The sequence below is a fragment of the Cyrtonyx montezumae genome, unplaced genomic scaffold (genome assembly GCF_038088225.1).
Source record: "Cyrtonyx montezumae isolate F1298 unplaced genomic scaffold, pur_monq_1.0 scaffold_8, whole genome shotgun sequence".
Classification (NCBI taxonomy): Eukaryota; Metazoa; Chordata; class Aves; order Galliformes; family Odontophoridae; genus Cyrtonyx; species Cyrtonyx montezumae.
Window position 1 is genome coordinate 61,312,959 of NW_027072089.1, and position 23,285 is coordinate 61,336,243.

The 23,285-nt window shown below is 38.9% G+C and overlaps 1 protein-coding gene across 1 annotated transcript in view; it reads left to right on the plus strand.

The window, feature by feature from the left end:
- The window catches only part of MOCOS (molybdenum cofactor sulfurase), a 205,782-nt gene extending 184,837 nt beyond the window's left edge, over positions 1–20,945 (plus strand). Inside the window, exons 10-15 of the mRNA XM_065752644.1 lie at positions 1,041–1,122; positions 4,331–4,455; positions 5,059–5,164; positions 9,602–9,728; positions 12,257–12,361; positions 19,695–20,945. Of these exons, the coding sequence (XP_065608716.1) occupies positions 1,041–1,122; positions 4,331–4,455; positions 5,059–5,164; positions 9,602–9,728; positions 12,257–12,361; positions 19,695–19,841 (692 nt within the window). The 3' untranslated portion in view covers positions 19,842–20,945. The remainder of the gene's footprint in view (positions 1–1,040; positions 1,123–4,330; positions 4,456–5,058; positions 5,165–9,601; positions 9,729–12,256; positions 12,362–19,694) is intronic.
- Positions 20,946–23,285: the final 2,340 nt, after the last annotated feature.

Genomic DNA, 23,285 nt, shown 5'->3' on the forward strand with positions numbered 1-23,285 from the left:
GGGCTATAGCAAATCTGAACTACATTTCATTCCTCTCCTTACAGTAAAAAAAATTATTTGATGTCACCATATCACAGGACTAATAGAGCTTAATGCTTGTTTGTAGGACAAATATATAAGCAGGAAGTAATGAGTGAATTTAAGATGTGCTGGTATAAAACTGGAGTACTGGAGATCAGGCTTCTTGTTGGTTTGTGTTGCAGTATAATAGAAAAGAGTTGGATTCGCTGCAGCCACATAGGCACTCTTTGTTCATCATTTAGGATTATCGCTTTCGATTAACAGATAGCAAAGCTATACAGGCTTTTTCTTTTTCCTTCTATTAAATCACAGCAACCATTCAAGTCCTTTAGCTCATTCTATTCCAGATACAAAAACTATGGAAAAAACCTTCTAATGTATGACATTATCAGGGATTCACCACCTTCTTTAAACACAGAAATGGACACACGTGATTAGCTGTCTATTTGTGGTATCTGTACATTTTACCTTTACTCCAGTTATTATTGTTTAATGACACATATTTCTTTTCATGTACAGCCTATGCTTATTTTTTTTCTTCTGTGTCCCCATCTTTGTGTCTGCTCCATCCCTCATCTCCTGATTTGCTAGAGAGAGCACAACAGTGATAAATCTGTCCTTTCAGCAGAAGCCATGATTGAGGCAGTAATTCTGTGCCAGTTAGTTATATTCCTTGAGATTCACAAAAAAATGAAGTTACTCAAAGCTGAAGCTGTGTATTCTTCAATGTGGCTTGAGTACCAGGGTCATCTGCAGACTTTGCTCTTTGCATTATCATTTGGAGCCACCTGCAGGCAGAGAACATAATTCTAGCAAAAATGAAATGAGGATTTTTGTCAAGCAGTATTTGGGAGGCAGCTGTGATTTTGAACAGGTGGAAAAAAAAAAGAAAAAAAAAGCATTTTATTCACTATTGTATGATTCTGCATAAATGTTCTTTATGCATATTTCACTATTATATTCTTTATGCATATTTCACTATTGTATGATCCTGCATAAATGTTCTTCTACTTGTCTAGGCATGGATTCAATATCTATATCACTGGAAGAAAATATTGGAAAAGAGGCTGTGATCTTTGAGAGTAAAGTCTGTTCACACAGGTGAGTGAGAGCAGAGAGGAATCCAAGTTAAAAATCACTTCAGTAGAACTAAGAACATGATCAGATAGACACTAAGGGCAAAGTCCTTAAAAAAAAAGTGAAGGAAGGTGGAAAGCAATAAATGTTCAATGATTTAGAGGCCAAGAGAAGACAGTTTGAAGTAAGTAAATTGTCATGAACAGCATGTCTGATAGAAAACAGTAAGTAATAAAATTAATTACAAGAGAATTGAGTGGGATGGTTACAAGAGACTGATGACATGGCACTAACTTGAGTAAGAGAGATCTTTGTTTTACATTTTCCAATGATGAGAAAAGGGAAGAATGTCACCACTTGCTTCCAAATGTCAGAGACCTCAGTAGGCAGGATTCTAGAAATTCATTCGTTTGACAGTAGTGATGCTGTCAACTTTGCCCATTTCACACTGGACTGATTCAAATTTGCTAGAACCCATTGAAGTTGTAAACAGCTTCCTTATATTTACAATCCTTTTTAATTTTGTTTTGACCATCTCTGTTGATCACTGTCCCTTTAACAAGTTGGAAGGATTGCAGGTGAGTATGTGAAATATCATCAACTCTAAGTCAAAAGATATAGCACTTCAGTGAAATATAACATGAAGAAATTAATTTCCTATCAAAGAATTAAGTGTTTATCCATCATATTTTCAAGTACATCCCAGTCTCAATAGTTTTTCTGAGTAACTGGCAGTGTTCCAAATGCTTTTCTAAAGTATATTTTCATTTATTACTACTTTTTTTTTCACCATGTCTTATTGTAAGTCCAACTGAAAGAGTAATTCCTTTAGTCTTTTAACCAGTGTATGCCGTTTTTTTGTAACCCTATATTTGCTTTTATGAGGAAAACATAAACAAACCAGCAGAAGTCCTGGCCATTTTCCCTATGGAACCATGGAGGAAATGATCTTCTTTTCCTCTAGCTCTTCAGGTGGTGATAAAGAGGATTGTTCCCTCAGAAGTGTATTTTCCTCAGGTAGTGGAATTCACCCAAGAGTCACTTGTTTTAACCATCTGTCCCACTTCCCTTAGTGTTGACTCATCCCTAGCCTCCCCATGGTTAGCCCATCTATTACAGGTGCTGCTGTAAAATAGCCTTGGTTGTCTTTTTCTCTGTCTGTATATTTTGTTGTCATACCATTTATTATAGTATGTCTTTTGCATCAGTGGCTGTGATATTTTAATGCATGAAGCAGGAAATTTTTGTGGGAGACAGCTTGGAGTTCTGAGAAGGAGGAAAAGAATGAAGGAGGAAAGGGGAGATGCAAAACAAACTGTACAGAGTGGGTTATGATAGGCAAATAAACAAGGCAGAAAATAAAGCCAAATGAGTTGCCAAAATTGACAAGGCTCCCCAGATGGTCAGAGATCCAACAACACTGATGTTTCAACCATGTTTCAATAGGGGAGCCTCCAGGGCCTAGAAATGAGAAATAGGAGCAAAACAGTGCTTTGCTCTCATTGGAGGAAGGGGGCTTTTTAGTGTGACATCTAACAGTGAGCAGATGAAGTATTCACAGAAACCAACGTTAAGTTTATGGGTCCTGTAGAAAACCCTAAGTGCTCAGGGTTAGAGCTCTGCTGAAATAGGCAGGGACACAGACACAGTATCAAAAAAGTCAAGGGAAGGATATTTATGATAGAAGAAGAAAAAGGTATAGTTAAAAACAAGGTGAACTGAGGCTGTTATGGGTGAATATAAGTATTATATCCCTTGGGATCAATATGCAGACTTCATCTGTCCTTGTTTCTTGTTCTATAAATTACCTAGCCAGAGGGACCAGCTGTAGGGCACTGAAGCTGAATGACATAATAGTGAGATGAGTGGGGAACTCCAGGCAGACAGCAAGTAAAATCTGAGGGCTAGGCCCCGCTTTATAAATTGTCTGACGTGTCTGATGTTTGTGCCAAACGAAATGTAATGCTGACAGATGTAAAGTAATACTTGACAAAACTAAACACAAGCAGAAAATGAATAGACTTGAACTACAACAAAAGAACTTGGAAAAGGACCTTGAAGAGACAATGGTCCTTGCTCAGAAAATGGTCTGGCAATAAGGGAAAGCAATTGGAAAACCTTGGAGTCTTGAAATACAAAAAACACATGGTGACATTTGATGAAATATTCAGAATGGTGTGCATCTCTAACTCAGCCAATGTGACTCAAAAGAGAAAGCAAATAAAAAAGAGGGCCAAATTTTCATCCTGATTTATGCAGTATTAAGTCCCAGCCGGCAGCTAGGCAGTTGGCTCAGCAGAAAATTGAAATACCCTTAGCACCTCTTTAGTTTGGGCGGGAAAAGCTATTTGGAGAATTTGTTTCACCTGTCCTGCGATCATGAAAGATTCATGTCTTCTCATTAGCTACCTTCTCCCTAACACAGAGAGCAGCGAGGACACAAAGAACTGCTCACCTCTGGTTATGGATATCATGTGGAGATTCACCTTTTGACTCTGATTTTAGCCACAGTGCCTGCATCTCATGGCACCAGTTTTTCACTTCAGTTTTGGGACATCACAGACTAGAAGCAGCTGGTGGGCATCTGTCCAGTCTCAGGCTGAGGAGAGAAATGCTCAGCTACATCTCAGTCAAAATTCAGAACAGCAGCTGAAGGCTTATCTGATCCCTGCCGGCTTATAGAATCTTTTGATATCACTTTTCCTGGCTTTCTACCTGTGTAACTTCATTGAACACATGGAACATTTCATAAAGCCAAGCCAATTCCTCTCTCACTCCTAGGGCTTAGCATCGTTTACCATGTGGAACTGTTTTCTTGTTTCACAGAGAAGAGAGTCACCATTCAGATCAGCTTTTTTGTCTGGGTAGGATAGTAAGGTCAGCACAGGATCACTGCTACTTCACTGTCCTTCATGCAAGAATCCTGCCTAGATGGTCATGAGAATCTGCATTACCTCTTACCACATCCTCTTACCTATTTGTGCCATGTAAAAGTTAGATATCAGTCAAGATGTAATTTAAAAATATCCTTGGAGTAAGAGTCATCCCATCCTGAGGTCTGATATAGATGAAAAGTACATATTTCTTCCTATTTTCTGTGAGGGGAACCCAGGCAACTAGCAAAAACTAGATGCCCCATTTTTAGACAATTGAAATTAAGGTGACTCTAGGCTGAGGATGCTAATTGCAGATGGGTCTGATCTTTTGTAAACTCCCTCCATTCTCATGATAGGGTGAAAACATATGACTGTGGAGAAAGAACTGCTGGCTGGTTCTCTGCATTTCTTGGTCATCCATGTCGCTTGATAAGACAAAGTCCAGACAGGAAAAATGACACGCAACACAAAAATACAAAAGGTTTGTTGTCAATCTTAAACTAAAAATTGTGGTACCTCACTTAGTAAATATGGAGTCATTGACATCACACCGAGTATAAATTTACCTCAATAAAAGGTGAAAGAGTCATGAAATATTGATCTGGTAGGCTTCTATGGGTACATTTATACCCAGACTCTGTTTTTGTTGCCCTTCTTTTGCTTTAATCTGGTGAAAATGTACGAATACCCCCATCTTTCTTTTTTATCATCACTACAGTGATTTTATCTGGAAATTCAATGATCATTTTGAGAAATGGTAATGAAAAATCTATAAAAGGAATTTATTTTTATACTTTTTCTTATATAAAAGCAATCAAATTGAAAGAGCATTGAAAACCCATAGATATTGCTGTTGTAAATTATTTTAAAACTGGTAAAATCTCAGCTGTATCTCAGTTCCTAAATGCATTGTATCATTACAATTTGCAGTTTTGAGAGGATTCCTGGAATCTTTCCTTAGTGTTTGGAGCCCAATGAAAAATGTTTTAATGAGAAAGAATAAGTGGTCAAAGGAAAAATGAAAATGCTATTATAGTCTTCCTGATTATCCGTCATAGTATAATATAGGATTGATTTTTGGTAGGTCTGACAAGTGCTACAAGCATCTCACTCTCTCTTGTGAATGAAGCTCAATACCTCCTGATAAATGCAGCGAGCATTCTGCAGCTGAAAGAACACGTTGCTCCAAGGTAAGATTCTTTTGTCTTCAGATGTCTTTCATCTGTCCTGGATTCCAGTATCATGCCAGAAGGTATCAGTATAATTGGTTTACCCAGAAATTTAGAGGCACATACTTTTCAGCGTTCAACATACATATAGGTACTAAACTACTATAATTACTCACACCTGAAATGCTTCTGAAAATTTGAGTTAGATACTCGAATATAACCTGCCTACCAGTCATCTTCAGGAGAACTTTAACAAACCTCTTGACAGTTGATCTGAGTGTAGTGGACCGTGTCAACGGTTTACGGGCAGGTTCGGCCCGGTTCCGTGACGATTGGTGCGGGGGACCCACGGACCCACGCCCCAGGAAAGGGGAAGGGGGAAAGGGAAAAGGGAAAAGGGAGATGGGCCTAGGAACAAAACAGCGGCAACGATCTGAGGAGGAAAGCTAATTTACTAAATAAGATATCAGAAAGCAAAATAACACAATATAATACAATATAATTGGAATTAAAGCTAATAAATCAAATAAAATGAGCAAGAGAGAGTGTCCGATAAACCGAAGGCCTTACGCTAACGCTGAAGGCGGACGGCAGCGAGCACCCACTGCTGAGTCGATCCCAAAGGAAAGAGAGAGTGTCCCGTGACCGCAGACAGTTTTTATCTTTCCCTCTGAGCGTAAACACGTAAGAACGCAAAACATCGCAAAGTCCTCTGGGGAATGGAGTTCTTCTTCTCTTCTGAGACAGGTATACCTGGAACTATTGATGATCCACGGAGCTGGAGCATTAACTCTTTAACTCTAAATGCACTACATGATGTTATGATGTGGAATACCAGTACCAAAAATCATAAAACCATGACAGACCGTTAGGAATCAGTCAACTTCTGTTTGTGGAAAGAACACAGATAAGCGAGTTTTCCTTGACATAAGTAACCTATTAGATGAAAATATAAAGTCTTGTTTCTTACTGAAATACTTCTTCTTATAGAAAAGCTTCAGATTTAGAGCAAACATTCACTACAGAAATACTTCAGAACTATTTACAGGACTGTGCTTACTTTGTTTATTTATTAGATTTTATATTACTGTACAAAAGTGAGAGATAAAGGCAGCAAACAAAACATTTTAGCTAGACTAGGACTCAGGATTAAGAATCCCAATGCCAATTGCATTTTTATAAACCGAAACTGTTTATTGAATATAACTGAGGACAGGCTGGAATTTCACAGAACATTCTTCCTCAATGCCTCCGTCATTGTTGTGTCTTCCATACCCTATGTGTTTTTTCTCTGAGCTCACGTACCCCTTTCCTTGTCTCACCAAACTATTCTGAGTCTGCTTGGAGACATCTTCTCTCTTTGTAGTCACTCACCAAACATGTCCCCCTGCAATGAAATTCTTGTTTAGACTCATTCCTATGTATATATGTATATAGCAGTAGGAGGATACATGGATGACTCTGGGGCTTAAGACCACAGACTGTGTTAAATGTCACTACAGATCAACTTGCATTTCCTTTCTTTAGGAGGCAGTTGGGCAATTTCAGCTTATCACAGCAGTGTCCCTCTGGGAAAAATGCCTGGAAAAAGTTTGAATCAGTCCGTCTCTCAAGTACCTTGCCTACCTTTTCTCAGTGATAAGTAATGCCTTTTTTGAGGCTTGACTGGCTGGGTTATGTCTCCTTGGGAGAACAGTACCTGTAGGTATCGTATATTCATGCTGAGCATATTCCATGTGGGATCCAGTGAGGAACCTTCCAGACATGGTATTTGAGTGGCACAGAAAAAAGAGTAAGGCTCCAGAGTGAGCAGCAAGTGACAATGAAGGAAGATAAGGAACACTGAAATATGAGATATCAGATGATCCACTGTTTTGGCACCCAATATCTTCCAGTGTTCTCCTCAGTTTAATGTAATCTCTTTTTCTCAGAGGATACTGGAGCTGCCACTGTGCCTGAAAAGCATTTCAGCACAGGCTGGAAGACTCTTCCTTATTTTTCCATACTGTGCTTTCTCAGGGTGCTGAGGAAAATGATTCAGTATCATGTCAGTATCAGAATAATAGAATGATTTGGATTGGAAGGCACCTTAAAAATCATCTAGTTCCAACCTCTCTGCCATGTGCAGGGACACCTACTGTCAGGCTGCAACAAAGCCCCTTCCAGCCTGGCCTTCAGCACTTCCAGGGATGGGCCATCCACAGCTTCTCAGGGCAACTGTTCTAATGTCTCACCACCCTTACAGCAAAGAATTTCTCCATAACATCTAATCTAATGCCTAATAATTGAGGTAGAGCACCGTTATTCTTCACTTCTACTCAACCACTGGCACACAAACTTTTCAAATACTGAACTATGCAATAAACTCAGAAGAATCTGTGCACAGGGATCTTTATTAAATGACTTAATCTTTTAGTAAATGTGAGTTAGCATCTTGGTATGTAAGTTTGTTTTTGTTTAATGGAAACCTTCTAATGTTTATAGAACTATTTAAATCTGCAGTTGAGTTGTAATAGTTTCACTTTGTTTGCATATTCTGTAGTATGTAAAAATTAATCTTCACCTTTGCACTTGACTCTTGAAAGGTGATCTAAAACAGTAACAGAAATTTAATTATAAATTAGAATGTAACATGCTCTTGGAAAATTACATGTGTAAGGAGACATCCACCTCTGCTGTTGCCTTTAGAGGTTACCTCCATGAAAATCCCCATGATCTGGCCTCCTGCTCCAATATTCCTGATAGAAATATTCTCCTGAAGGTGCAAATAATCATTTTCAGTTTCTGTTAAATATATTGAATGCTTTCTGCATTGAATGGCCTACTGCTGTGGAAAGTCCTAAGTACTCAAGCTAGCTTTGGCAAATTACACTGATTTTCACAACAGATCCATGCTGAGATTTAAGGGATGAAGATGCTTCCATCCAACTGATTCATGTTTTTAGAGAGAGGAAATAACGGGAATTTACTCAGATACATGCTGCCAAGCAGTTACAAGCAGTTCTTAGGGCTGTGGGAGAGTAGAAGTATTTTGGAGGTGAGACTGAGCAGGTAGAGAGAGAGTAAGAGTGTGGGTATTGCAGTCTTGGAGAAGCAGCATCAAGGGCTGGAAATAGAAAGTCTGTCTAAAAGTAGTTTTTAGCAGCTGGTTCAGAATGCTGTGGACTCAGCTCTGAGGTTACCAAGGCCCTTGATGCACTGGTTAATACCAGCCGTGGGTGGCAGGAACCCATCTGTCACAAAATGCATTGAAAACTCTCTGTACACAGCACCCAAACTCCTTTCTGTCAGGCCTCAAGAGAGTCCACAGTAAAATCGGGAAATGAACTGAACTGTTGCATGACTAACTGGTATTTCCCCCCGTAAGTCTCAGTGTCAACATAGTTTGCACTTACCTACTGCAATCATGATAAGCCATATCTCAGCCATGGGATTGCTTGTAGGATCTCTAGGATACTCTTGGAGCCCTGCCATTTCCCACTGCACTTTCTATCCCACGGCTCCTAGAAGTTTCATGAACAGTGAAAGTTTGTTGGAGCCAGGGTGGTTTGACCAGAGCTCAGTTGATGTGCACATTTATCTGCTAAAGAGGATCATCTAGACTATTTTAAACAAAATCAAGCTCTTCTTCATGTAGCAGATCTATTCTGCCAAGACTGCTTAGTGGGAAGTATTTCCCCTGTGCATTGATTTTGCATCTTTTTCCTTATGTTAAGTAAAACAAGAATTTCAAATTGTTTCTACTTAGTTTTTTTAAACCTTTTTCCAGAACAGAAATATCTTCCCACTTCCTCCCCAGGTTTTGATCTCTGCCGGACCATGTCATACCCAAAAGCTGTCAGACCACAGCTGATGAAACACTGAAAGTTGTTCATGTCCACCATGGCTAATGCAAAATGAAATGCTCTTTCCCACTAACAGTGGTGCTCAGAGAACCTCCCTCACAAATTTTAGGCCTGTCATTTTTTATGGTTCTGGTAAAATTCTCCTTTGGAAGGAGAATGAAGAATTAAAAGGTGCAGCCAGCTTTCTGATATTTATATGCAGTCTGCTGCTCTGTCTCCCACATATATGTTCTCAGCTCTGACACAAATCTACACTCTGGCAGTTCTAATGCTTGTGAAGAGGTGGAGATATCTCCTCAACAGAGATGAATTTTTTTCCTAAACATCTGTCATTTGGTGCAATCTGCTGCAGCCTACAGACAAATAATAATATGAGGAATACTTTCTCTCCTAAAATGCTCTTATTGGCCTTGTTCACCTTCAGCATCTGCTGGTTTTGTCCCTTTTTCAACTACTTTTTATTGCCTTTGTAATAAAACTTGATCCAAGTTATTCTGGAAAAAACATTTGATGAATTCTGTTAGCTACTAGCTTCTTACTAGCACAGAACTATTGCAGATAGTTTAATAATTAAGCTTACTTTTTCTCTTCCATTGTATACTCTATGATATAGATTGAAAGAGCCATTGGAAGTAGAGGAATTAATCCGACGTTTCCGTGCCAACATTGTCATCAGTGCACCAGAGTCCTTTGAAGAAGAAGAGTGGGCTGAGATCTCAATAGGTGCTCTGCAATTCCAGGTGCGAACTTATCTCCGTTGTCTAAAGTCCTATTCTATCACTAAGCATTTTGGGCCCTGGAGAGTGAGCAATTTTTGCAAAGCTTTGACTTGCACAGGGGCAACACAATGTATACAGGTGAAATTCGTGAAATGCTAAAAAGACATGCTGTGACCTGTGGCAGATATGTTACAAGGTGATGGAGAGGTTTTTGGTATATTTCTCCACCCTTTTTTGTTTTCAAATTTCACAGTTCATAACATTTTGAACTGCAAAAAAAATCAGTGCAAATATTGACCAAGCATGTTACAAGAGAATACTAGTTGCTCTTACGTATGATAATCTAAATGCAGTCTCAGATTGCATGGTTGTACTGATTGCCAGAAGCCTGGACATGAATGCCAGTGCATGATCACTGTCTGTTGCCCTCTGGTGTATGCATCTTAATCTCCATTCAGGAAAGTCTTCTAAGTCTAGCCTTAGGTAAGGTTCTTTCTTACATTATGCTCCATATCATGCCTCACAGCGTAACGTGCTTTGTAGTGTAAGGAAAATGCTAACAAATCAGACTTTGTTGGCAAGGAAATTCTTTTTAGAAAAACTCCAAGAACTCCTCACACATGAAACCTAAGGAAAAGATGAATATATTTATTTCATTTTGTATTGAATTCATCTGGTTCTAAGAAAGGAAGTATAAATTTGTAAACATACTGCCTAGGATGTGAAAGAGCAATTCATTGTTTGCTAAGGGATTATAATGAAGGATGTGAGTAGAAGTGGTAAGGTCAGATCTAGAAGCTGTGATAGAAACCACTCCTATTAGTTTCTAGTCAGCATAACTTAAGAAATGGAAAAGCTGTTTTTTCAGTAAGGGTGGAAAATATGACTTCTCCTTTCTTATGTGTACTTTGATCAGTAAGCTGTAATGTGAGCTGAAGAAAACTAAGGGAAAATTTCTTCAGGTGGGAAATAAGGACCACAAAAGACAAAGTTCTTCCTGTGTAGCTTCTTGGAGTCCAGAAGCTCCCAACTACAGAGTTGTAGTTGGGAACTCAGCTCGAGATCCTATTGTGGAAGATGCTGAGAAGTACAGAATAAAATTATATTCCTTTTCCTAGCATTGAAATACTTGAGGAATGCAGAAATAGAAAGGCTGTTGCAACTTGCATTGTCTTTTCCTTTTTTTTTTAATGGATCCTTATCCAGATACAGATGTAGTAACAGTAGAAATTATGTTAATAGCGCTTCATGCTAGAAACACAGTAGAATCTAGTGTTGAACAAAGCAAAGTGGGGTAAAATATTTCCTTTCCTTATGTAGTTTTTTTCTTTTAATAAAATATTAAAGCTGTTATAAATCATCTTCTGGAAAAGAAGAGCGAAATGTACGGTTTTAATGACTACGCTGAAGAGTTATACAGACAGTTCTAGGTGTATTTCAAAAAATAAAATAGCACTTCAGAACAGCACATAGAAATATTTGCAGTATAAGGTTAAATTATTTGCCCTATTCACATTTTATGACAAATTTTACAAAATTAGAAAGCTTCCATTAAGATGTTTTAGGGGACAGTTGTTTTCTAACATGCAGAGCTTTGCTGAAGCTCGGGATGCGGTAGTGAGCAAAACTCTTCTTCATTTTTCATGATTTAAAAATAATTTGTGGCAGATTTTTTCTCCCCCCTAACAAGAACCCTATCTCAAACAAGAATTAACTTTAGGAACAATGCTCTGTATTATATATGATGTAAGATTTGTGGATCTCAGTACCCTTTCTGACTACAGACTTGTGAAAATTCACATTTAGCATTCCGATTATCTACAAGTGCCACGCATGTAAAAAAGAGTTGGGGATACTGTTTATTTCATCTGCACAGAAGCAATGTAAACCAAAGCCCATTAGTTTAGCACCAAGAAAATCACAGAATCAGAGAATTTCAGAGTTTGGAAAGCACCTCAAGAGATCCAGTCCAACCCCCGTACTAAAGCAGATTCCCTTCAGTAGGTCACTCAGACAATTATCCAGGTGATTCTTGAATATCTCCATAGAAGGAGAATCCACCACCTCTCTGGGCAACCTGTTCCAGTGCTCTGTCATCCCCTTACTGTAAAGAAGTTCTTCCACCTGTTTGTATGGAGCGTCCTTTGTTCAAAAAAATGCAATGAAAAAATCCTCCTCTGGTTGATTCCTGAGGACCCTGCTTAATTTTAAACTCTGTTCTTCTTTGGGCAAGTAGTCCTGCCTGCTCAGAGATGAAGTCCAGCCATCAGGAAATACAAATATGTTTCTTTCTATGAAAGTTTTCCTTAAAAAGAAAAGGAAAGAAAAAAGGAACTAAAAATTCAGCGAGACCTTTGCAAGTGGACTCTTTGAAAATGTACCTACATGAGGTGAACAAGACTGACCCCTTACATAATTAAAGCCTAAAAGAACAAAGGAAAAGTACATGCAAGACATGTTTTTACACTATTATGGTGGTCATAAGCTTGTACTGTTCCACGGTGTACTGTTTTGATATAGCGGTGACCCTTCTTGAACTGAAATTTCAGGTTATGGGTCCATGTACCAGATGTCAAGTAATCTGCATTGATCAACAGTCTGGGGAACGAAACAAAGAATTTCTACAGTCTCTGTCTGCTGCCAGGGGTAAAAAGGTCAGTACATTGCTCTAGAAGAGCTGCACGGAAAGATGTAGTGCATTGCATGCACAGTGGAATACCTGCAGAGAGAATACTCATTGTTAAGTTCTTAAGCTAATCATTATCCTTTGTTATTTTCAGTCAAAAGAGGATGCACTTCCAACCCAGATATGACACAGCTTATTTCCATAAAATGTGAACATATCTTTTACACAGAAACTAACTATTAATGTGCATTATTTTTCACTGTGCTTGTTTATATTCAGTATGTACTGCTTTACAACATGTTTGTTTTGGTCTTGAAAAATACGAGACAATGTGTTGATGTCATTCCAGAAGATAAATGTGCAGAAAAATCACAAAATGCTTGTGATTATACAATTAGCTCTTGAGACTAAACATTACTCTTGCTGAGAAAAAAAGGCTTAGTAAACCCAGAGAAAACGTAAATATAGTCCAAGAACAGAGTGAGTGATCAGGAAAGTGATGGAGGAATGGGTTTGAAACACTGGCATTGGTTTGGAGTTGTTGGGTTTCCTCAGGTTGCATTACTCCTTGGAACTGAGAGTGCTCAGACGATGGCTAGACAGTTTGGCATCCCAAAAGCTTCACAAATCTCAGAAGTATTTTTTAGCTGAAAATCCTTATTCTGAGTTCACTGATGGCTGTAAAGCTTCTCTTGTAACAGGGAAGGCAGTCGGTGCCAATAGCCTCACCAATAGCGGCCAGACACGAGAGATTGTACACAGCACAGAGACAAATAACGAACAGGTTGCAAATTATTCACCCAAACAGTGCACAAACAAGTTACAAATAATGGTGTTGTTTTTTTTTTTCTGTAAAAACAAAACAAAACAAAATCGATTTGTCTCAGTGACTCACTAAGCAAACAAAGAGCTACATGTTCAGCGAGTGTTATCCTAGGGGAATAGCCCCGCCAGCTCCATCCAGGAGCCAGCTGCCTGGTGCAGAGTAAGGTGGGGAGGGGTGAGCTGGCTGGGCTGTCTCCTGGCACTGCTTCCTGCTGGCCTGAGACCACTTGGGGCTGCACAGCAGTCTGACATCCTGATTGCTGCAACACATATCATAGAAACATAGAATGGCTTGGGTTGGGAGGGACCTTATCACTGTCTAGTTCCAGCCCCCTGCCACGGGCAGGGCTGCCTCCCACCAGCTCAGCTGCCCAGGGCCCCCTTCCAACCTGGCCTTGAGTGCCTTCAGGGATGGGACACCCACAGCTTCTCTGGGCAGATGTGACAGCACCTCACTGCCCTCTGAGAAGGTGTATGTTGCATGTGAGATGAGAACTTGATCATAGTGGGTAGCCTGAGAATGAAACCACAGCTGGAACATCTGAATAGATGCTACTCAGCTGCCACATGGGGCGTGGAGGGCTTTCTCTCCTACATGGGTTTTGCTAGATTATAACTGAAAGCCCCTGTAGAAGGCTAGTAATCTGTGTTTGGTGACCTCCTCAAGTGGCAATGACATCTCAGAGACACGGATTCTCAGGAGAGGCACAGCATCTTCTGCATGTTTCCCATAGCAAAGATGAATTTCTCTTTGGTTCTGATTAACTCTGGCAATGCAAAGACTTTCTCATCCTGGAACCGCAGGACTCAATCATACAGAATTAAGGCAAAGAAAGCAACCCAGCCTCTTGAGAACCTGTTGTCAAATAAAAGGATCAGGGCATGGCAAGGTGCTGGAGAGCACCGTGCTGTTATTCACAGCAGAGCAGTGCTCCGCTTCTCTCAGCTGCTCAAAGATATTCACTCTGCAAAGAGCAAGGCCATCAGCTTTTTATTTTTCCCAGCTTTCAGCCAAAGATTACTCTCAGCATTGCTGGCAGAAGGACTCTTGTGAACATGCCCTGCTCTGCACAGGGCCAAGTCTTCTGGGTACGCCTGACAGCCAAGTGAGGTAATTTGAACTGAATGGTTCTGTGAAGACATCAGAGCCCATCCCTCCTCCAAGTCATCTGTGGGGTGATGGTCACCAGCTGCTTATCAGTCAGCAGCACCTGAGGACTGTGGCATCTGCAGTGTGCTAGGCAGAGCTGGCAGAGGACATTCGTCTAAACCTTGCACAGGACATAGTGGGGAGGGAAAAGCATTGAGTTCCTGTGGCTTTGCTAAATTGCACAGCTAATCCCTTGCTGACTTATGTCTGTAGCGAATGCTTTTCTGTTGAGGATTCATCTACCAGACATCACTTTATATTTTTTTTTTTTCATTAAACACAGATTCAGTGTAGGAATTTAGCAGTCTTTGTTCTCAGCTGTCGGTAACACAAATCGAACTACAAGAAACAAATGCAGCAAGTGCCATTAAATTAATTTCCTAGCATTCGGGTAACTGATATTTTTGAAAGGCCATTATAGTTGCTTGATTTCTAAAATGCTAAGGACACTGCACATGTGAATGGATAGCAAATCCTGCACGTTTAATAAGAGAGCCAGCAGTGAATATTTATCATTTCATTTTGTTTATCCAAGAATACCAACCCATGAAAATACACCGTACTCCATCAAGTAGGTAGTCCAAACTAAAGCACTGCCAATGAACTTCAATAATGACATAAATAAAGTAAGAGGTGGTTTAATATTTATTTCTGATATGATATTTTTCTCCACTCCTCTGAGGCTCTGAGCACGTGCTGCTCCAAGCTGCATTATTGAGGCTTTGCATGGATGGATTATTGCTGAAGGTCAGAACCAGCTGCTGTAATTAGCCACACAAGCAGTTTGCATGTTTCCTAATAAGCATACAGCACAGTGATGAAGCCCAGCCAACTGCTTTCTACAAAACCTTTTTTTGCGTTGTTTGAAATAAAATGAAATCACCTCTGCAAAGCAAACTCAAATTCTGCTGCCATCAGTTCTGAAGAAACATTAATTAAGAATTCCTTCTGAGATTTTTGACTGGGAAGGAAAAAAAAATGAGTTCTGCAGCAGAGCTCTCTGTTATGGCAGGAGGCTCTGAAAGACTAGATAACTGCATTAAGCAAATACTGTAAAAATAGCCACATGCTGTTTCACATGCGTCACCACCTGATGCAAAAGGAACACAGGCAGAAGGGAGAGAACACTGAATTTTTGCCCATCCTCTGTGTTTTTCAGATGCACTTTAATGCTAACTATAGTGGAAGCTTTGTGGGTAGATTTGCAGCAGTGCTATGAAGTGAGACTTGCTGTCCAGGTAGCAAAGGGAATAGCATTAGCAGTCTGCCTCAGCATGAGTGTATGGATAGGTGTGCATCAAGAGAAATCCATTATGGTTCCGTATGCCTTTCTACACTGAAAGGTTTGTGTTTTTTTCCTCTGGGCTGTTGATCCCCTTTTATGTATCTCACTGTGCTTGGGAGAGCTTCCATCCCTGCAGGATTTGATGCAGCACCTTTGGACTGCTTACTGAAACCTTAGCAAGGAGAGCAAATGAATTCTTCTATGTGATGCATCATTTTGCTTTACACTGTGCCGTGCTTTCTCTCCAAAGATCAGGAATGCTTGCAAACACTGACTGATGTACATAATTAGTAGACCTCTGAAATAATATGGTTCTCCTTTCTCAGGGGTGGCTGAACTGGGGAATTCATTTATTTAAGGCAGAGAACAAAAGCAGATCAGTTCTTAGTAAAACCTTCTGCTGTCCAGATATTTTCAATAAAACAAGATGTTTGGTGCTTTTTTAGGCAACTAAGTTAAAACTTTCTTTCCAATATGAAAAATCAGCATGTCAGAAGTAATTTTCCACTCCCCTATTGTGTAAGACTTCCCTAATGAGCTTTGGTGAATCCAGAGCTAAAAAAGCATCTTTATGTTAAAAAAAATGAAAATAAAAATAAGCAAATCACTCAGGTTTAATAACTGCATCTTCCACACCTTTACGTGGGGTGGAAGATATGTTATGTGAATGAAACAAGCAGAAGTGAACAGGTGTGTTTGCCTTATTTCTGTTGCTCTGAAAAGCAGATGAGAGCTACGTCCAGGGGCAAAATCCAGAGCCCATCCATCCGAAGTTAAGTGTTAGCATGCAGTATCACTTACGTGCTTGTTACACCCTCTAGCAGGGCACTTTCCTCAGCAGATGCTGAATTAACCAATTGCTTAGGAGCTGTATCTTAAGGGCATCACATTGCAGCCTGTGGCAGGTGTAGCACCTCACATTTCATCCTACAAAAGGAGATACTCTACCCAGGAAATTAATCAATCAGTAAATATTCAAGAAGTGAGTATTTTTCTTGTTGCTCCAGTAAATGTATTCGAAACAACATGCAAGAATGACAGCATTTCATAACTCCTCCTTTCAGTGAGTGTGATGACTATCATATGATTCACTGTTGGCAAGAGTAAGTATGCATTATCTGTTTATTCCAGCAGTGAAGTGTTGCAGATTTACTGATGGGACAGCTTCTCCTGAAGTTTAAGAGCAGCAGGAAAAGCTCCTACTGCCACCTGTGTGGACAGAGTGGCACAGCTCACATTCTGACCATCTGCTCTGGGGAAGTTGTGTGCAAAATAGATGCCCTTGAAGTCAAGAGAGGATAGCAACAGCACAGAGAAATTATGCCGTTCATCATAATGACTCTGCAAGCTGTAATCTCTGTGTCCGAAAGTCTCTTTTCATCATTGAAATTGGAGAAAGGGGAGTTTTTCTACATTTTGTCTCTCTTGAAACAGAGCCTGAATGGCAGGATGTATAGTTATTGTGGTTATTTGTTGGCTTTGAGGTTGTTTGGGTTTGTTCAGTTTTTTACAGAGTCAATATTTGTAATTGCTAGAAAAGCAAGGAAATTTACCTAAAAGATATAAAATCCATTTCTGGTAATCACAAGCTAAATTTTGGTCACTCAGAAAATAAACATATCAGCAATGCATTTGATATTACAGGAAAACCCTCATCTAAACAGGCATAATAATGAAATAAGTATACCATCAGTATAACATCAACTTGAAAACTCCTCAGGTATCATCCAGGCTTAGAAGTCCTAAGATTTATGTGCCCAGTCAGAGGAGAGAAATTCTGATGACTGGCATTAAAATAGTATTTAGGAACTGCTGTAGATAAAATATACTGACCTGTGTTTTCTCGAATAATTATGGAGGGTTTAAATTGCTTCAAGAAAAAGAAAAAAAATCTGGTTAAATGATTCAGAGCAACAGAAATAAGGCAAATTAAATTAACCATAGTGAACAGTCTGCCAAGATGTATTTTAGTCTTGTTTTAAGATAAGTCAAAATATCAGCGCCATAAATATATGTTGAAAATTCTCCTGTGTGAAGTTAGTTGATTAACACCAATGTTAAAAATCTGTCCTGTTTGAAATGTAGTGTAGAACAGACTAATATTCATTTCACAATATTTGCTTTTCGATTACCTGATTTTTTACAGCAATTAAATTATGGCAACTGTCATCTTTACATTAGGAAATTAAATCTGGTATATTTACTGCAGGGAAGAAAAAGACAGCATTTATGCCTATAGAGAAACCACAGCTCGTCAACAAAGAGGAGGAAAAAAAGAACAGGATAATATGTACTTCAGGATTTTAGATGAAAGTGTTACTGACTTAACATTTCACCACTGTGGTTGTTCCAACACTGTCACTTTGCTGTTGGATTGGGATGTATCCAGAAAGCATCATTACTAGCATAGGACTGATCAGGTTCAACTCACACCACGTATATGCGGAGTACCCATGAGATGAAGGAGTAGCAGAAAAAAGCCAGAAAATATCTGTCTGGGTGCTATCTTAATGTTCAGGATTGCAAATGAAGATTGAGCCATGTTGAAGCAATGTTTGGATAGATCCAAAGGATCTCTCTGCTTTGTAGCATCACTGTTACATGAGAGTACGCTTCAGCCTTAAATCTCAGTAATTCATCAAAGACTAAAAGCTGATTCATGTTACTTCATTTCAGTAACTTTATTTAATTACATAGTGCAAGAATCGGAGAAAACATACTGCCTTCATTTTACATCTTTCAAATACACACCCTTAGATTCAGCTAATGCACTTAGTTATCTTCAATTTCTTGCAATTCCTTTTACTAGTACATTTTTCTTAACCTTCTGTAAATGTAATTCCCTCAGTTTCGGGATCATTGATCTAAACAATGGCAATAAGTGTAATCAGGTAATGGAGAAGAATGATAAGAGATTTAATGATGATAATGATAAGAGATTTAATGATGATAATGATAAGAGATTTAATGATGATAAGATTTAAAAATCATGTTTGCTTTTTTATTTCATTTATACATGTGATGATAATCGAACACTTCAACTGTAGCCTACTAAAGCCAAATACTTTTTATTCAAACCTGTAAAGAACTAGCAAGAAAATTAATGCTGGCTTTCAAAGTTCTTCAGTATGAAGAACAAAGACATTCTGAAGTCAACAATTAGGTTTTGAATTTAACGTGATCTTCAGCATTCATTTACTTCTTACTTTACATATTAATTATTTTCTTATTGTTTCTAATTGTTCTAAAGTGTTATCCTGAGGTTGTAAGACTGTGTCTTGCTGCACATTTCTTTATTCTCCACAGTTAGAGAGCAAGACCACAGAAACACACCAAACATCTTACTTTGACATTTCTATGTCAGAACCAGCTGTTCACAGCTCTAACTGTAACATCTAATGTGCTTAAAATTAAGACCATAAATAAGAGTGCAGAAGCTCAGATCAGGTTTTCAGTGGCTGCAAGGGCTTATGGTCAGTAGGGGAAGTAGCTATTGGTGATTCTTTCCTCTTTATTATTCAGAAATATGAGGACACTTACTTAAGTTTTTCTAATATTCATGTAAGAAGGCATCACAGATAAGAAGTGGCAATCCTAATAAAACAAACTTTCTGAATATTTTCTCCAAAATGCACTAAAATGTTGATACAAACAAGTGAAGGGAAATTCACCAAGGATAAACAAAGTTCTGTTAAAAAGTGAATAATTCATGGTAGGAAATGCAAGAGTTTTCCTCACTGCTTGAACATACATGTCTTCTTGGTGCTACACAGTCTTTATTTGTGAAAATGGATTAACTATATTTGACAGGAAGCCAGAAAAGTCATCAATTGAGTGTAAATTACATATATGATACTGTAGAACCCATGAAGAAATACTGTGTTATTTATCCACTTACTGAAGGTGTTATTTTTGAGTAGCATGGGATTAGCTCTTGTTTACCAGTCTACTATTGTTAATTAGTTAAAATAATCTTAATTATATTAAGGTCGCACATACATCCTTATTATGAAAGCGATACTGTTTTTCTAAACATACCTGGTTTGTGATATCCTGTATATGTGATTGCTTTAGTCACATCTCAGTCAATTCTTTTTTCAGACAAACTTTGGCATATACCTGATGAACCAGCCCTTGTGCTCATCCTTTCCAGATGTTTTATCAGTTGGATCTGAAGTACTTCCAGTGTTGAAGGAGAATACAGAAATTCAACGCCCAACATTCCGTGAAGAAAAATGTTCAGGATAGATTCCCTGGCAGAGATGAGACATATATGCAACTCAAAAAACAAGTCAGTAGTCAGTAATTCAAAAAGAAAGAAAAATTTTCCACTCATTTGCTTCTGGTTTGAGCCTTTTAATTTTCTGCTTGAAGCAAACATCATCAGATGGCGGTACCCTTGATAATTGCACCTCACCTACATGTTTTTGCTTGTGATTAGGTTACAGCAGCCATAACTCTATTTTGCTCAATTGCTTCAGGATACAACAGGCTTGATCAAGTCTTAATAGTGGATGACTCCCAAAACAAGCCCAACAGTGTTCTCAGGAACCCACATCTCAATGAGGGAAAGTAAACACAAAAAATACCCTACTACTTCCTTATTCTCCTTTGTTCAAACCACATTTGGGCGAGAGGACACAGGCCATGCTTTATGAACAGTGTGGGTGGGGAGGGGATAGCAGAAGAGTGGTAAGAGAGCAGCAGTCCTTTCAGCTTTTCACAGTGATGTATAGACTATCTGAAAGCACAGATAAAGAGGGAATTGGCATCGGGAAATATGTGTCATACTCCTGGGAAAAGGTGTCTTGGAATTTCAGAAAGGCATGAAGTGGAATGAAGACTCCATATGCCTTTACAAAACACATTCCTGTGAAGCAATTTCATCCAGTTGATCTGAACATCTTTTTTTCATTGCCACTTGCCACTTTTACAACTGATCCACTTTAGGTGATGACTTCCCATGCACTTGCTTCCTTATGTATTTGTAGACGTTGACACATTTTTTTTTCTAATTACAAATTTCTCACCTAATATGGACATTTCTATGCAAACTTTGTTTATGATCAGCAATCTCAAATGGCCAAAATTTTGAAACATCAACTTGAGGGAACTCAAGAAAGATGGATTGCCATTCCATCCTGAATAGGTCAAAGTATTCTTTTTTCTTACTCCCTGGTGCTAGTTCCTGAGGATTTGATAATATCCTTCTCAGAAGGTTTTTTGAGTTCCTTACTGCTCTAACCATGATTGATACTTTTTGATGGTCTAAAAGCTGGGACTTCATCTGATATATCGGTTCTGGAGAAAATAAGTGGGGAAAAAAAATAACGCAACATATTAAATAAATAAATAAATGGGGGAATGAAAAGAAAACCAAGGAAGTCAGTGTAATGCAAAACTAAACATACTGAGGGCGGGTGTTTTATGACCCCCAGCACGTGTCCAACCAGCCACACAGCAGCGTGATGCTTCCAGGAAGTCCTCCGGGAAACAGAAATTCTCCTGGATTGACTGCTTTATTGCCAGTTGGGAAGGAAAAAGTTGGCCCCATTGAAAGCAGTGTCACGACTCTCATCCAGAATGATTTAGGTCTTCCTTGGGGCGGTTTTGGCTCAAACTGTGTGAAAGTGCTTCTGGCTGAGGCAATCCTTGAATTGTTTGAGTGCAGCCCTAGAGGGGAGAAGGCAGCTCTGTGAAGGCTTTGGTTGTGAAAAGGGGGCGATCATCTCAGAGCGCCATATAGTGGGAAAAGAGAAGTGCTTTCCCAATGTGTGTGAATCAGAAGGTAGACGGTCTTTTTTCTTTTATTTCTCTCTTTTTGTCTTTTTTTTTTTTTTTTCGGTTCTTTTGAAGAACTGGTTTTACTCACTTCAGCTGGAACAAACTGTTATTACTTTCCCGGCAGTGCTTTGTAATGGAAATGAGGAGAGACAGTATCTGTTTCTTACAACCCGCCATAAAATACATGGAAAGAGAGAAGTGTTTTGTATGTATGTAAACTGAGGATCGGTTTTGAGAGTTGTGCCTTCTGCTTCAGAGCCCAAGCCGTGCTCCTTGATGTCTGCTTTGAAAACCAGGGGTTTTATCTGTCTAGTAGTCAATTATCTGATGTTGTAATGAGCAGGGTTTGTGGAACCTTGAAAAGCAGTTTCCTGGTATCTGAATCCCTTAACTGTTTCACACTTTGCCCTTCTGTTATGCAGAACTTTGTTTTGTTGGATATAAACCCAGCGCAACTCTGGCAAATCTAATGTGAAGAGACCTGCTGTATATTGACCTTCAGGCGATCTCTGGTGCTTTTCTCTGTCCTCTTCACCTCACCACCACGTCATTTGTTTAGAATGGCACAGAAGTTAGAAGAGGAAATTGAAAGCAAACCTCAGTGAGCTATGTTTTACTTGTCATTGCATCTAGTACAAAATAAGCCACTTCTGTACACAGTGATTTGACAAATACTGTTTGTAAATAGCTTTAATCCAATGTATGATAACTGGGGATGAAAGGATTTGAACTTTAAAAATGTCATGCTTGGTCCTTCTGACTTATTATTTACAAGCAATTACACTTTTTCTCTCCTGTGGCCCAGCTATATTAGATCAAGAATAATTCTGACATTTTACAGGGGAAAAAAATATTTCCTCTGATGTATGAACATTCTCATTAGTATATTCTGTGCATTTCCCAAACATCTTTGTTCTGTAGTGATGGGAAATGTCACAGTGCTCCCGATTGATGGAAGAGGCATAAGGAATCTTTCATCTCAGCAGAGAATAATATTTCCCTTCTGTTAAGTGGAGCGTCACCACCAGTCTTCCCATCAATGAAGACAAATTCTTCTTAATGTGAATACTTTGTGGAAAATCTTAAAGCAGGAAGAGTCATGTTTAAGTGGCACACACTGGTGGTTTTGCAGGAAAAATATCCCTCTCCTAACATGGAAAAAAATTCAAAGAAGGAACATCTTTGTGTCATACAAACCGAAGTACCACCCAAGTGAAAAGAGCATAAACACTTGAAAATACTGCATTAGATAGGAAAATCATACGTTCTGTAAGGAGATCATTGCTCAGTGTTCAGTGTATGCAGGAAAAATACCATTTCATATCAGTGCAGACTCTAAAATTCTCTCATTGCTGCAAAAATAAATCTTTGGACTAATTGCATATACATATTTACTTTCTACGGATGAGAAATGTACTGAATACAGTATTTCCAGAGTGCTATATGTAGAAAGTCCTCTACATATTTGAAGCTTGTATTTCCTTGCAATAAATTATTCAGACACATTCCGTATTCCGTGGGACTTAACTCCTCAGGCAAGAGTGATGATTATTACAAGTTCTAATAATAGCCAAGAGGCTGGAATCACAGAACAGAAATTGGTGTTCTTAGAAGAAGCCTCTGAATTGTGTTCAGTGATATGAATATGATAATTCCGACATATTATGATTTATACATTTTCAATAGCGTCCTTCAAAATGTGGTCAGAAATTTTGGTCAGCCTTCTGTCAAAATCAAAAGTGAAGATTATTGATCGTCCTTCCTAAATTATGGAGATTATGCTCTGCATTTCTTCTTCAGACTGTTTCCTAACTTCCTTGGAAATCAGACCAATAAAATACAGTGGTGCTTGGCATGTGACCAGTGGTGCTTGCATTCTTTCCCTTTGAGTTCATGAGATGTTCAGCT